This window comes from Rhinichthys klamathensis, unplaced genomic scaffold (genome assembly GCF_029890125.1).
Source record: "Rhinichthys klamathensis goyatoka isolate OS25496 unplaced genomic scaffold, OSU_Roscu_1.1 h1tg000209l_1, whole genome shotgun sequence".
Classification (NCBI taxonomy): domain Eukaryota; kingdom Metazoa; phylum Chordata; class Actinopteri; order Cypriniformes; family Leuciscidae; genus Rhinichthys; species Rhinichthys klamathensis.
The window spans coordinates 451,204-464,863 of record NW_026606734.1 but is presented as its reverse complement, the minus strand read 5'-3'; the positions used below and the strand labels follow the sequence as shown (position 1 = coordinate 464,863).

The window sequence follows — 13,660 nt, the reverse complement described above, 5'->3', positions numbered from 1 at the left end:
CTGTCAGCTGCATGAACATATCAATGTTGAGAAAGCAAACACATCACTAGCTTTACACATGCTTGTTTTGTTATTTATTTCAGAAATCCTTGTGATATATTCAGTTTGTGCTGGTCTGACTTAAATAAAATAGTGTTTAAAAATTACTTTCTGTTTAAGTCAGTTTTGTGTTTGTATAGACCATAACACATAAAAGGGCATTAATGGGAACATTAAAGAACTTTCTTTAAAAAAGTAACTAAAAAGTTACTTTTCACAGTAACGCATTACTTTTTGGTGCAAGTAATCAACAAAGTAATTGAGTTACTTTTTGAATGAAGTAACTAGTAACTGTAACTAGTTACTATTTCTTAGTAACTAGCACAACACTGTGCCCAATATACTAGCGTTATACTAGCTTTATAGGCTAAACTGTTTTTAGAGATAAAACTATTTACATTCGATAATCATGAAAACAAATCTCAGATAACGGTTGACTAGGTAACAATGTGTAATTAGACCAAAGGTTCATTTTGCGCCGGAGTTCTCCTTTAAGTTTTAATGTAAAGAGAAAGTTTCCTAAAAATGTAGAAAATAGTTCTTTTTGTAAACAAAATTAATTATTGTAAATATTGCCATCTTAAAAGTAAAATATAACTTGTATAAAACTAAAAAACTAATCCTTTTCATATTGTGTAGCATTTGTAAATGCTTGTGTTATCGAAACCTGCTTTGTGGAGTGGAGGCACTTGTTGCTGGGCGTTTGTCAGTCTCTCTCTTTTTTCACGTGTTTCTTTGGTACAAGCGGCTCCTGTTGCTGAGTTGACTCAGTGTTTGAGTTCCCTTTCACACAGAGATTCCCAGAGTGCGTTCACACACAACCCGCAAAGACAAGTGACATGTCTCAGCGGCGTTTGCTTATGAGCTCCGATTTCTCTCTGGAGAAACCACGCTTGTGCATTTTTTTTCTCTGAATATGAATAGGATTAAAAAACCGAAATAACCGACATGGTAAAATTACGTCGGTTATAGGCTCTGAATATCAGTTTCGATAATTTTTCGATTAATCATCCAGCCCTATGACAGAGTTTACATTTTGGGGTGAACTATCCCTTTAAGTATTGTGTTATTCCACCATTTTTCTCAGTGATACGCCCTCAACTTGTAAAGATCAGGGCTTAAAGAAAATCCCACTCGTAAATACGATCTTAACGAGATTATTCCCACTAGTCCAGTCCTGGATTCCACCTTTCTGTCCTGTTGTGTTCAGCCCTGGTTTGTGTGTGTTCAGTGTCTTTCAGGGAGCTCTGACGGGACGATCCGGCTGTGGTCTCTGGGTCAGCAGAGGTGTATCGCCACATACCGCGTTCATGATGAGGGCGTCTGGGCGCTGCAGGTCAACGAGGCCTTCACACACGTTTATTCCGGGGGTCGCGACCGCAAGATCTACTGCACAGACCTGCGCAATCCTGACATCCGGGTGCTGATCTGTGAGGAGAAAGCGCCTGTGTTGAAGGTGTGATAGTCACATACAATAGCAAAATGCTGGAAGTTTATTTAACTTCTTATTTAAGAGTCAGATTTCTGTTGAAACATTTCTGGGTCTCATATATACATGTAAACATACACACACTCTATATGTATATATTCGACTAGAGCTGGAGGGTAAGCTGGTATGTTCTGTTATATTTTAATAACCGTGTGGTAAAACCTATAAGTCATTTTAGTGGTCAGATATCTGTTTATTTACAATATTAACAGGATGAAGATAGAGGAGAATAGTAAAACCTATTGTCTGAAGTCCACAATCAAAAGTTATATTGTCGCTGTCGGGTGGAAATCTCGTATCTCCATGTTTCATCATTTTAGTCTGTTTTCATAAATCATTACTATTGGTCACTTTTTGCAAATATTTACGCAATGAAAAGTATTAAAAAGAGCTTGTGACTCTATCTCGTAACTCCATTGGCTCCTCAAACTGTCAGTCAAACCTCATAACTCCGCCCACCTCTGTCTTTGATGAACACATTCTGGAGCGTCTGCTTGTTTACAAAGCAATGGTAAATAAAGAACTGGTTCTTTTAATAAGTACAGCATTTTCTTTACTCAAGAAACACTATACATATATAAAGGCTAATGTTTTTATGTATTTGAGGAGCAGAGAAGAGTGTCTTAGTCTAGTAAATACTGTCTTAAATAGCCTGTGAGAAGCACTTCGTCTTCTTTATTAATATGAGATTTTGTCCAAATGACAGCGCCCACATATAGCTACAGTAAACTTTATTACCTGTAAGTTGAAGAAAATATAATAAGGCGCACTTACTTTCTCAGATGTGGCCGTTCTAATGACGGACATAACACGCGTGTACAAAATTCGCTGGTCAAAAACCTCGTAACTACATTTGAGCTTGATTTTGGTCAAATATTAATAATATAATGACACATGCAAATGTCTGACCATACTTAAAGTCTCAATAGCAACTTTGAAAATATGGTGTTTAATTATCTTGTAATAAAAAAAAGTGTTTTTTCCATTTCCTGCAAAGTAGCGTTTTTGGAGATACAAGATTTCCGCCTGACAACGACTCGCAAGCATAGAGTGTAATACAAAGTGTGTCAAGTATGTGTAGGATATATGTTGTCAAACACCTGCGCCAGCTGTGGACCACGACCTGGTAATGGAGAGTAAGGTAAAGTTACTGAGGTGTGAATGTGCTTGGGTGTCTTCCAGATGGAGCTGGACAGGTCAGCTGATCCGCATTCGGCCATCTGGGTTTCCACCACGAAGTCCACGGTTAATAAATGGGTAAGTGCAGCTGGTGTCCACCCGGCGTGTTGTGCTGCTCCAGCTGTTGTGACGTCACACACTGAGCTTTAAGTATTGTGCAGCGTGCTCGTTTAGTCACGAGGGTCATTATTTAGTGTCGCCTTTCCCTGGATGTGGTCCAGTGGCATTATTTAAGGTAATCTTTTGTTGCATGTTATCCACCCTGTTCTTTGTGTAAGAGCAGGCGCAGACATTTGTAAAAATGATTGTGTCTGGCTTCTGGTGTCATCATCTTCCAGTTATTTAGTTATGTCCACAGATCGTATCTTTAAATGGTTGAATGTTTCTGGTAATCATGCATGGACATTGGTACTCGCACATACATAAAAGTTTATGCTTTTCATCCGCTCATAGCAAAAACGACAACATTGGCCGTCAGAAATATAGTTTTTTCTCCAAATATCAGCATTGTTACGAATTTTACATTGATTTTATACAACAGTTCAATAAACAAGAAGTCAATATTAAGTGACTTACATTTTAGACACAAAGTATTATTACTATTTCGCCAATGAATATTGGTTCAAATAAACCCACAGGACTGTTTTGCATCTCTGAGCGAATCATTACTGAATGAATGACTCAAGAATGACTCGCTCATTAAGACAGCGAAATGCTTCGTTCCTGAATGAATCGGCTGTTTTGAATGACTCATTCATTAACGGTGACTTGCTGCCACCTATTAGCGGTTTTTATTTCACATTTAAAATATCTTTCTTTTTAAATAATTTCTAATATCAATATTCAACGTTTTATGTTTAAAATATCAAAACGGTAACAGCAGGTTAAACACATTCATGTCCCTCTGATCTGCATTAAAAAGTCTGTGTAAAAGCATCTAAATCCACTTCAGTTTCTCGATTTTGTTGAAACTGATTTAATTTTATTTGGCAACAGCCCTCACTGCAAAAAAGTGCTTTGCTTACTTAGTATTTTTGTCTTGTTTCCAGTCCAAATATAAAAAAAATTCTTAAATCAAGATGCGTTTGCTTTAGTAAAATGCTATAAGATATTATGTTTTGTTTTCCGGGGGAATGAATCAAAATTAAGTGAGTTTTTGCTTAAAACAAGCAAAATTATCTGCCAATGGGGGAAGAAAAATATGTTGTTAAATAAATGTTGTTTCTCTTTGAATTAAGATAATTTTTCTTCCCCCATTGGCAGAAAATTTTGTTTGTTTTAAGCAAAAACTCATTTAATTTTGATTTATTCCCACGGGAAACAAGACATAAAATCTTGTCATTTTACCCATCTAGTAAATACATCATGATTTAAGAACTTTTATTTATTTGGACTGGAAACAAGACAAAAATACTAAGTAAAAAAAAGCATTTTTGCAGTGTTTTTTCTAATTTTAATTTTAATTTCATTATTATTCTAATTTAATTTATTCATTAAATATAATAATTTGACGCAAACGATGATGCATACATTTAATGAGGTTAGAAAAAATTACTTTATAAAGGTAAAAATGCCCATTAAAGGTTAAAATCAATTGAAACTAATTGGAAAGATGATTTCTGTCACTGCTGTGAACTGACCAACACACAGAATATGAAGAATACCAAAGACTTTATGAGTCAGTCCTAAACCTGCCAACGTACAGCACAATAAACACACCGCAAAATATCGTCTAATTATCGTAATCGATATAATTCTTGGCAAATCTTGGTTTTATGTTCCATGTCTATATTGAGTTTTTTATTCAATGTTTCTCTGTTTCAGTCTCTAAAGGGAATCCATAATTTCCGAGCGTCTGGAGATTATGACAACGACTGCAGCGCGCCGCTGACGCCACTGTACACGCAGCCCGAACAGGTTATTAAAGGTACGACTGTCTGCAGGATGATCTTCAGTCTTGAGTTGGGTCTCTTTAGTGTGTTAAAGACACCAGGAAAGGAGCTTGATGAGCAGTTTTCATTGTATTCTTTTGTGTTATGCTGTTTATACACAGCTATGGTGCTGTATCATCCAGCGAAACATAAACATAATAAAACTGACTTGGGATATGTATGATGATCATCTTTAAGCCGGATCTTCAGCATGTTGATTTGATGTCTTGACCTCTAGGTGGCGCCAGTATAATTCAGTGCCACATTCTGAATGACAAAAGACACATTCTGACCAAAGACACCAACAATAATGTGGCATACTGGGATGTGCTTAAGGTACCGCGTTAGATTAACGGTTATATTCATTGGTTGATTCGAATGCTAGTTGTCGTGTAACTGGTTTGTTTTCTGATGTTTGTCAGGCTTGTAAAGTTGAAGACTTGGGGAAGATGGAGTTTGATGAAGAGATCAAGAAAAGGTTCAAGATGGTTTATGTGCCGAACTGGTTTTCAGTGGATCTGAAGACGGGGGTAAGTCACTGCACAGGGTTCCCACGGGCCAAAAAAAAGGGACGTTTTTGCAAATTAACATACATATAATATACAAGTCCTTGATGAAGGTGATTGAATTTATTTTGTGCAAGAAGTTTTCTGGATAAAATTCCATATTATTCCCTCCGGTCGGCTAATGTGTTGTTTCGCCAACACTTCGACGCCTATGCACACTAGATTGCTTGATTTACGTTAGTTACGAGCATTTACACGTTACATTAAAGCAACACTAAGTAAGATTTTTTACCTTAAAATAATGTTTCCAAAATGGTTTCAGTGGTTCATTAAGTCGTAACAGGGTGAAAGGCACTTCTGCCTCCGCTTTGCGGTCCTATATCTGCTATAACCACGCTGTGTAAGATTGCCAGACCGGGTCGCGTTTCTGTAGTTCTCATGAGACATAAGAAAACTACAAATATGACTTGCTTTACGTCAAAGCGCTACAATAGTCATTATTTAGTTTTTCTTCGTTTCTAATGTCACAATACATCATACTTTCATGACATCATGCATCATGCAACATTGTTCAGTCCAAAGCCGGTGCCGGATAAACAGCTAGCTGCGCTAGGCTAAAGTATTTACGACAGCGGTAATAGACAATTCCGCTTCCAACCTGTAGGGTGACCGCAGAGGAAAAGTTACTTAGTGTTGCTTTAAGTGTTCCCCCCGTGAGGTGCTTTGTGTTGTACGTTGCCATGACGTTCACGCACACACGAAACTACTACAATGGTACCAAGAGGCGAAACTCCGTTGCAGTTTTGACAACCATCGCTAGATGGCGCTGCTGTCGCCATTTTGCACTGAACCAACGGCTTTACCGTTAGCACAACTATACAGCATTAACATAATGTCTGGAAATAATTTTTTTAAATAAACTTAATAAAGGAGAAAAATCAGCTCAGTCATCCACACAGTTGGTCTGGGAAGGAAGCTATTAAATGGCGGCATGGAGGTGTACAACAGCAGTGAGTGCAGGGAAGGTGTGTGACAGGAAAAATGCAAAAACACTCTTGTATACATAGTCAGAAATCCATCATATATTATGGACCCAAAATCGACTACTCTCACAGCCCAAACAGAAGCGCTACAGAATTTTTTTAAAGCTAAGTCATCTGTAAATCTGTACATTAACTCTCTCTTTCTGTATCAAATGTAACACGTGTTGTAGGCTACAAAGTTTTTATCAGTCAAGATGAAGATCCATAAGCATTATTTTGTTGTACATTATTCAACACGCCGCTTTAGTTTAGGCTATAGAGATAATAAACACTAGAAACGACTATAGAGCTCGGGATCGTTTCATCACGTCGCAAAGCATTGTGGGAATCACGGTACGGAAGTGGATGTACTGTATAGTAGGCAGTGGGTAATTCAAAGTCTAACGTTGGTCATTTGATAATATTAGGTTTAATTTAGGTTATTTTAAAAAATATGGTTCAGTATTGATGTAATGTGAACTGCTGTAATCGGTCTCACGATCGACAGGGCAAACACCTCATAAATCATGTTAGTTTTCACCAGTTTCGCCTCTTGTTTTGGTGAACGGTGGGTTGTGTCTGAGGTGAATGTTCGCCAATATTATACCGGATTACAGAACTACCGGACGAAAATAGTGGATTATTGTACCCATGATAGGTGTGTAATTACTCCTGAGGTGTAACAAACCTGCATAGACAAGCTTCATAGCTCACAGAATCTGACTGTGTGTGTGTGTGTGTCACACCAGTTGACGATGCTGACTCGCGATCTTCACAGTGAACGCGCCGGTGAGAAATACACATTTCATACGGATTACATAGTTATCTTTCGTTTTGAATTGTTCTGTAAAAAATAGAGATCTCAGGTCTGTGAGGCAAGGAGGCTATGCTGAGTTTCGGTTCATTTATGAGACGAGCTGCAGTTCAGGCGGGCGCCTCCGTGTCGTGATTGTCTAGCTACTATGTTTACTTATTATTGATTAAATCCAGGTAATTTGTTTGTGCAACATTGATCAAAATTAAGATACAATTAATACCAAACGAAATTTACTTTAAATAAAGGCTTTGTGCTTTCTTTTTGATGTCTCTGAACGTTTTAAAGCAGTCTTTTATTGGCGCTTTCAGGGAACTGTCACGTCCGTAACATTGTTTTTTCCTAATAAATGCGAACACGAAAAATAAAATAAAATGGATATTTTATGGTCTGTGGAGAGCTGACCCTTCTTCGTCCGGTGGGTATTACTTTAGGTTTGTAAAGGTCCATAACTCTTGGTGCCGGTGCTGGAGACCAGCCTGCTAAGCTATTAACTTACTCCAAACCGGCCTTTGCGTTACCGCTAAAATGGCTGCCGTTACCCATAATGCACTGTTCCATAACGTCTACGGCCGAGCTCTATTTAGTTCCCTTAACCGCTTTTCTAATGGAACTGGTATCGTTCAAGTCTATGACAGCGGTGTTGCGTTCAGTCCAAGATGGCGGAGCTGCAGCTCTGCGCATGCGTGCGTTTGTGGTCCTTGAATTTGAAGGTAACACAGATTTAGTGTTTGTCAGGTCTGTTGAGAATCTTTTGGCTTTTGATTGACAGATGTTGACTATAACGCTGGACGAGAGCGACTGTTTTGCGGCCTGGGTTTCTGCTAAAGACGCTGGATTCTCCAGTCCTGACGGATCCGACCCTAAACGTGAGAGCGCCCTCCAGAGGCTTATGTTTATGGTGACGGTAAATCCTGAAGGTGTGTTAATGTGTTTGTTGTGGCGCAGTGAATCTGGGCGGGCTTCTGCTTCAGGCTCTGCTGGAGTACTGGCCTCGCACACACATCAACCCCATGGATGAGGAGAGCGAGCTGAATCATGGGAGCGGTAAAAACACTTCCCTAAACTAACACACGTATTATAATTTTTAATAGTATAAAAGAAATGTATATGTATTGACACATATAAATATTTTATATTGTAAGTTTATACTTGCAGTATCATATTTATTATATAATTATGCTTATTATAAAAAAAACTATATATTATTCAGGAATTACAGTGGTGTGAATAAGTTATTACCCCCATGCTAAAGTTGCCTAAAAAGAGGAATAAAAAATCATCTTTTGGAAATTGATCTTAATGCCTTAATTAGAAAAATGAGGAAAAATCCAACCTTTAAGGACACCAATTTTCTTTGTGTATGAATAATGTATCATAAATAAATAAATGTTCTTCCTTAAAATACAGGGTGCATAAGTCAGGCCCCCCCTATGTTAAATTCCCATAGAGTCAGGCAGATTTTTATTTTTAAAGGCCAGTTATTTCATGGATCCAGGATAATATGCATCCTGATAAAGTTCCCTTGGCCTTTGGAATTAAAATATCCCACATCATCACATTCCCTTCACCATACCTAGAGATTGGCATGGTGTTATTTCAGTTAGCCTAATAGCTGGTTTGATTTGCATTGAAAGATGATCTTATGGAAAGTACCCCATGCCAATCTCTAGGTATGGTGAAGGGAATGTGATGATGTGGGTCTATTTTAATTCCAAAGGCCAAGGGAACTTTATCAGGATGCATATTATCCTGGATCCATGAAATAACTGGCCTTTAAAAATAAAAATCTGCCTGACTCTATGGGAATTTAACATAGGAGGGGGGGGGGGGGGGGGGGGGGGGGCTGACTTATGCACCCTGTATTTTAAGGAAGAACATTTATTTATTTATGATACATTATTCATACACAAAGAAAATTGGTGTCCTTAAAGGTTGGATTTTTCCTCATTTTTCTAATTAAGGCATTAAGATCAATTTCCAAAAGATGATTTTTTTATTCCTCTTTTTAGGCAACTTTAGCATGGGGGTAATAACTTATTCACACCACTGTATAAACTTATATATATATATATATATATATATATATATATATATATATGTATATATATATTATTTTGTTCAAATTAATATAGATATTGTTAAATATTATTATTATTAGCACTATCTATTTTTCTGTGTGTGTATATATATATAATATATAATTATAAACTTGGATACTATTTAACTAAATTAAATAATATATAAATATTTATTTATATATACATAATTTATATCAGGTAATTATTTATACTGTGTGTATATATATATATATATATATATATATTATTTTTGTATTATTGGTTATAATATATTACAATTATTTACTATATGTTATACATTTAGTACTTATAATAATTATTATAATATAAATTTACATATAATATTAATAATAATAATAATAATAAATATTATACAATAATTATAAACTTGGATTTAATGTAATTGGATTTATTTAAATATAATAATATCCAAGTTTATTACTATATATATGTATAAGTTTCTTCTTCTTAAGATGATGATGGCATATGTTGTGTGTTTGCTTAGTGAATGGTGAACATGAGAGCCGGATACAGAAAGGAAACGGATATTTTCAGGTGCCGCCACACACTCCGGTGATCTTCGGGGAAGCGGGAGGAAGGACATTATTCAGGTGTGTGTGTGTGTGTCTTCCTGTTTAATCACGTCTTCAGATGCTGGTGTTCAGTGATGAAACGAATCAGTGTGTGTGTGTGTGCAGGCTGTTGTGTCGAGACTCTGGTGGAGAAACTGAGTCCATGTTACTCAACGAGACGGTCCCGCAGTGGGTCATCGACATCACAGTGGACGTAAGATCCTGTTCACGTCTCCAACAAATGTCTTATTCTTTTTCTGTTATTTAAAGCACATTTATTTAATTCTCCTACAGAAAAACATGCCCAAATTCAACAAAATCCCATTCTACCTCCAACCACATTCATCGTCCGGAGCAAAGACGTTAAAGAAGTGAGTGTTGTGAGTGTGAGTGTGAGTGTGAGTGTGTGTCTGATGTTTCAGTCTGATGTGACTGGATGCAACTGTTTTGGATGTAAATGAAAACTAGCCGTGTATTTTTAGGGATCGGTTGTCGGCCAGTGACATGCTACAGGTGAGGAAGGTGATGGAACATGTGTATGAAAAGATCATAAACCTGGACAGCGAGTCTCAGACGGGCGGTTCGACCGGAGAGAAGCCCAGCGAACAGAAGGAGGAGGAGGACATGGCAGTGCTAGCGGAGGAGAAGATCGAGCTGCTCTGTCAGGACCAGGTACCATATCCCATCAACACACCAACACCAGTGCAGGATTGTTCAATCCATCGCTTTCATACAGTCAGATAGCAGTACCAGTGACATATAACGACTCTTGAAGCTGTTTTTTAATCTCAACATGCAACATTTGTTTAAAGATTATTGTGACAACATTGTTTCAAAGCAGCTTCACAGAGAAGCATGATGTTAATTAGGGATGCACCGATATGAACATTTTGGCCGATAACTGATGATTCTTTATGCTTTAACCCTCTAGGCGCCACGGTCGAGTTTACTTGACAAGATGCGGCACTGGATAAAACGGCCGATTTTGTCAAATTGGGTGTCAAATTTCGTTCGACCTCCCCTCCACTGGATGGCAGACATGTCATACGTCATCCCCGAATCAAAAAAACGTCATGTTTCTATACAAAATGTGCGAGTTAGAGCGCATTGAATCAGTGCGATCAAAAGCGGAGCTAGTGTGCGAGTGAGCCATTTTATCAGAGCCTCTCCGCCATCGCGGCGACAGTATTGTGGTGGAGACTTTGTCTATTATCACTGGGTATGTTAGACGAGGTCGAAGTATTCATAGGACAGTTAGGGGGCGACGTGGAGGCAGGGTGGGGAGTCGCAATGACAATGACAGCAGTCCGAGCTGTGCACACTCGGGGCAGATCTGGCCGCGCAGCTCGTATCATCTCACTCATGATCTGTGCCTTGCCGTGGCGAGTGAGCGCTTGAACTAAACAGGTCTTGTCTACTTGTGTTTGTGTGTCATATGAATAATATATATGTGCCCCATACATGGAATCAGAGTGCCTACTGTATTTAGTAAATGGAAAATCTCTACAGCAAAAGGCCAACCACTACATGCATTCGGTTCGTTTCTACCATTTATTAGTAATGGTTTACACAGTTTGTTTACTTCTTACTATATACCTGAGCATTCAGTATTGTGCAATATAGCATACAGGAGGTGAGGGACATTTTGGGGGGAAAGAAGTGCTGCATTTTATCATTTAAACGTGACTTTTCATGAAAATTCTATAATCCAAATAATTCTATAATGCAAATTAGATGGGGAAATGTAACCCCTACATAAACTTTGGGTCATCCTTAATATTTCTCTAATTTACAGCAAGAAGTTTTATCACTTTTAAGATATAGCCTTTTGAAATTAAGATGTCAAAATCGAACGTTTTAGGAAAAAACCTCTGGCGCCTAAAGGGTTAAAGTTGATAAATCGAAATAAAAAATGTTGAGAGCCTGATTGCCAAAACAAAAGTCTCACCATTAAAGCCGTGTCCTAATCATACAAGTTTAATGTTCTGATTATAATTGTATGTAGCCGATATGGCAGACTTGCGCTGCACATGTCGCACTGAACTGTATTTTCCTTTTTTTAAAGTGATTCCAATCATATTTCAAGCAATTCAAAACCATCATGTTGAACATCTGAAGCGTCTCAGCCGAAGGAAATAATCCATTATTTATCGGCTTTAATATATCGGCCAAATTTTCTAATCAGGCCGATACCGATAACATTATAAATGATCATATGTCAGCCGATACCGATATGGGGGCTGAAATATCGCGCATCCCTAATGTTCATGTTTATAATATCTTAATGTCTTTATGCCTTAAAGTTGCATTTAGCAGATCAGAGCTGGGCAATAATATAGTTACATATTGCAATAATACAAACATGATTGGCTATATATCACTATGGAACCTCTTCACAGTTTAGTTTGCTGATGTTGAAAGATTGGTATTTAGGGATGCACGATATTTCACCCAACATATCGGTATCGGCCGATATATGATCATTTTTAAAGTTATCGTTATCGGTCCGTTAAGAAAATTTGGCCGGTATGTTAAAGCCGATAAATAATGGATTATTTCCTTCAGCTGAGACGCTTCAACATGATAGTTTTGAATTGCTTGAAATATGATTGGAATCACTTTGAAAAGGAAAATAAGGTTCAGTGCAACATGTGCAGCGCAAGTCTGTAATATCGGCTACATACAATGATATGAGAACATCATTATAATTGTGTGTTTGGGACACAGCTTTTAATGCTGAGACTTTTGTTTTTGTAATCAGGCTCTTAAAAATTATAAAAAAATTCAGATTTAGATTTATCGGCCGATATATCGGTTATCGGCTTTCAGATATAAAGAATTATCGGTATCGGCCAAAATGTTCATATCGGTGCATCCCTATTGGTATTCATGTTTTTTACACTTCAGTATCAACTAGGACATCATCAGCTAATCAGAAAACTAGCATTTAGCAAGTTTCTTGGTCCTAGTTATTTTCCTAATTATCTAGTGAAATCTCCTAGATCTCAGATCCCGCTGTGTACAATGAACCGAATGCATCTTTCTGACATGTTGCATTGCTTTGGGAAGGTTCTGGACCCCAACATGGACCTGCGGACGGTGAAGCACTTCATCTGGAAGAGCGGCGGCGACCTGACGCTTCACTACCGGCAGAAATCCACGTGAAACTCGCATCGGATCCATCATTCGCAACACTTCCCATTCAAAGCACACGCTCACCTGCACTTCCCGGTTCTGTCTGACGTCTAGATCACCAGGCCGCCGGCGTCACGCATGTTTATCCCAGTGGAAGCGAGCAGGAGAAACGCTGTGGAGAAACGCTCAAAGACGTGACATGGAAAGGACAGTGGCTTTTAATGAAGTTTGAGTTTACCTGTTCGTTCACCCGTTAGGTTTAATTCTTTTCTCTTGGCATCAATTCTCTCTTGACGGATGCCATATTGAACATGTCCGAGTTGCTTTGGTTTTGTTTTTTACCGCCCCTCTTCTCATTTAACATTCCAGTGATGTGTTTGTTGCCAATGACGTCATCAAATCCCTCTCGCGGCATGACCGGAAAACCAAGTCTGAGCTGAGGATTGCGTCTGGACCGGCTCTAAAACAATCACCAGTGTGTAAACGTCTGATAAAACTCCCAAGAACGCTGTTTCCCATGATGCATCTCTCGCACTAACATGCTGTGATCATCAATGCATCCATTGTTGTACATATATTGTAATTATTTTGTAGTCAACTTGAACTTGAGTTGGAGATTAGGAGGTTTTTATTTACTTTTTCTTTTTTAAGAAAATGTATGGTATCTTCAAAAAGGTGCTTTTTCATGTAAAATATGATGACAGAAGTTCAGAGAGAGAAAATACTCATAACATTATAAGTGGTAATAGTTTTTTTTTAAAGGAATAATTCTCCCAAAATGGAAAATTCTTATGCATTTGTTGAATTTTTTAATTAATTAATGTATGCTGTTGTTGTATAGAAAAGAGCTGCATGAAGATTCTTCAAAAATATCAGCATATCGGTTTAAAAC

General features: G+C 37.8%; 1 protein-coding gene across 4 annotated transcripts in view; it reads left to right on the top strand.

Moving 5' to 3' along the window:
- Nucleotides 1-13,003, top strand: part of wdr48a (WD repeat domain 48a) — a 28,522-nt gene extending 15,519 nt beyond the window's left edge. For 2 of the 4 annotated variants that reach the window (XM_056263621.1, XM_056263620.1), the window contains exons 9-20: nt 1,271-1,495; nt 2,711-2,785; nt 4,532-4,634; nt 4,877-4,974; nt 5,061-5,168; nt 7,753-7,849; nt 7,929-8,027; nt 9,567-9,672; nt 9,760-9,847; nt 9,928-10,004; nt 10,116-10,305; nt 12,703-13,003. In XM_056263621.1, coding sequence (XP_056119596.1) covers nt 1,271-1,495; nt 2,711-2,785; nt 4,532-4,634; nt 4,877-4,974; nt 5,061-5,168; nt 7,753-7,849; nt 7,929-8,027; nt 9,567-9,672; nt 9,760-9,847; nt 9,928-10,004; nt 10,116-10,305; nt 12,703-12,798 — 1,362 coding nt within the window. In that variant the 3' untranslated portion in view covers nt 12,799-13,003. The remainder of the gene's footprint in view (nt 1-1,270; nt 1,496-2,710; nt 2,786-4,531; nt 4,635-4,876; nt 4,975-5,060; nt 5,169-7,752; nt 7,850-7,928; nt 8,028-9,566; nt 9,673-9,759; nt 9,848-9,927; nt 10,005-10,115; nt 10,306-12,702) is intronic. The other 2 variants (XM_056263623.1, XM_056263622.1) reach the window with 2 other exon arrangements.
- Nucleotides 13,004-13,660: the final 657 nt, after the last annotated feature.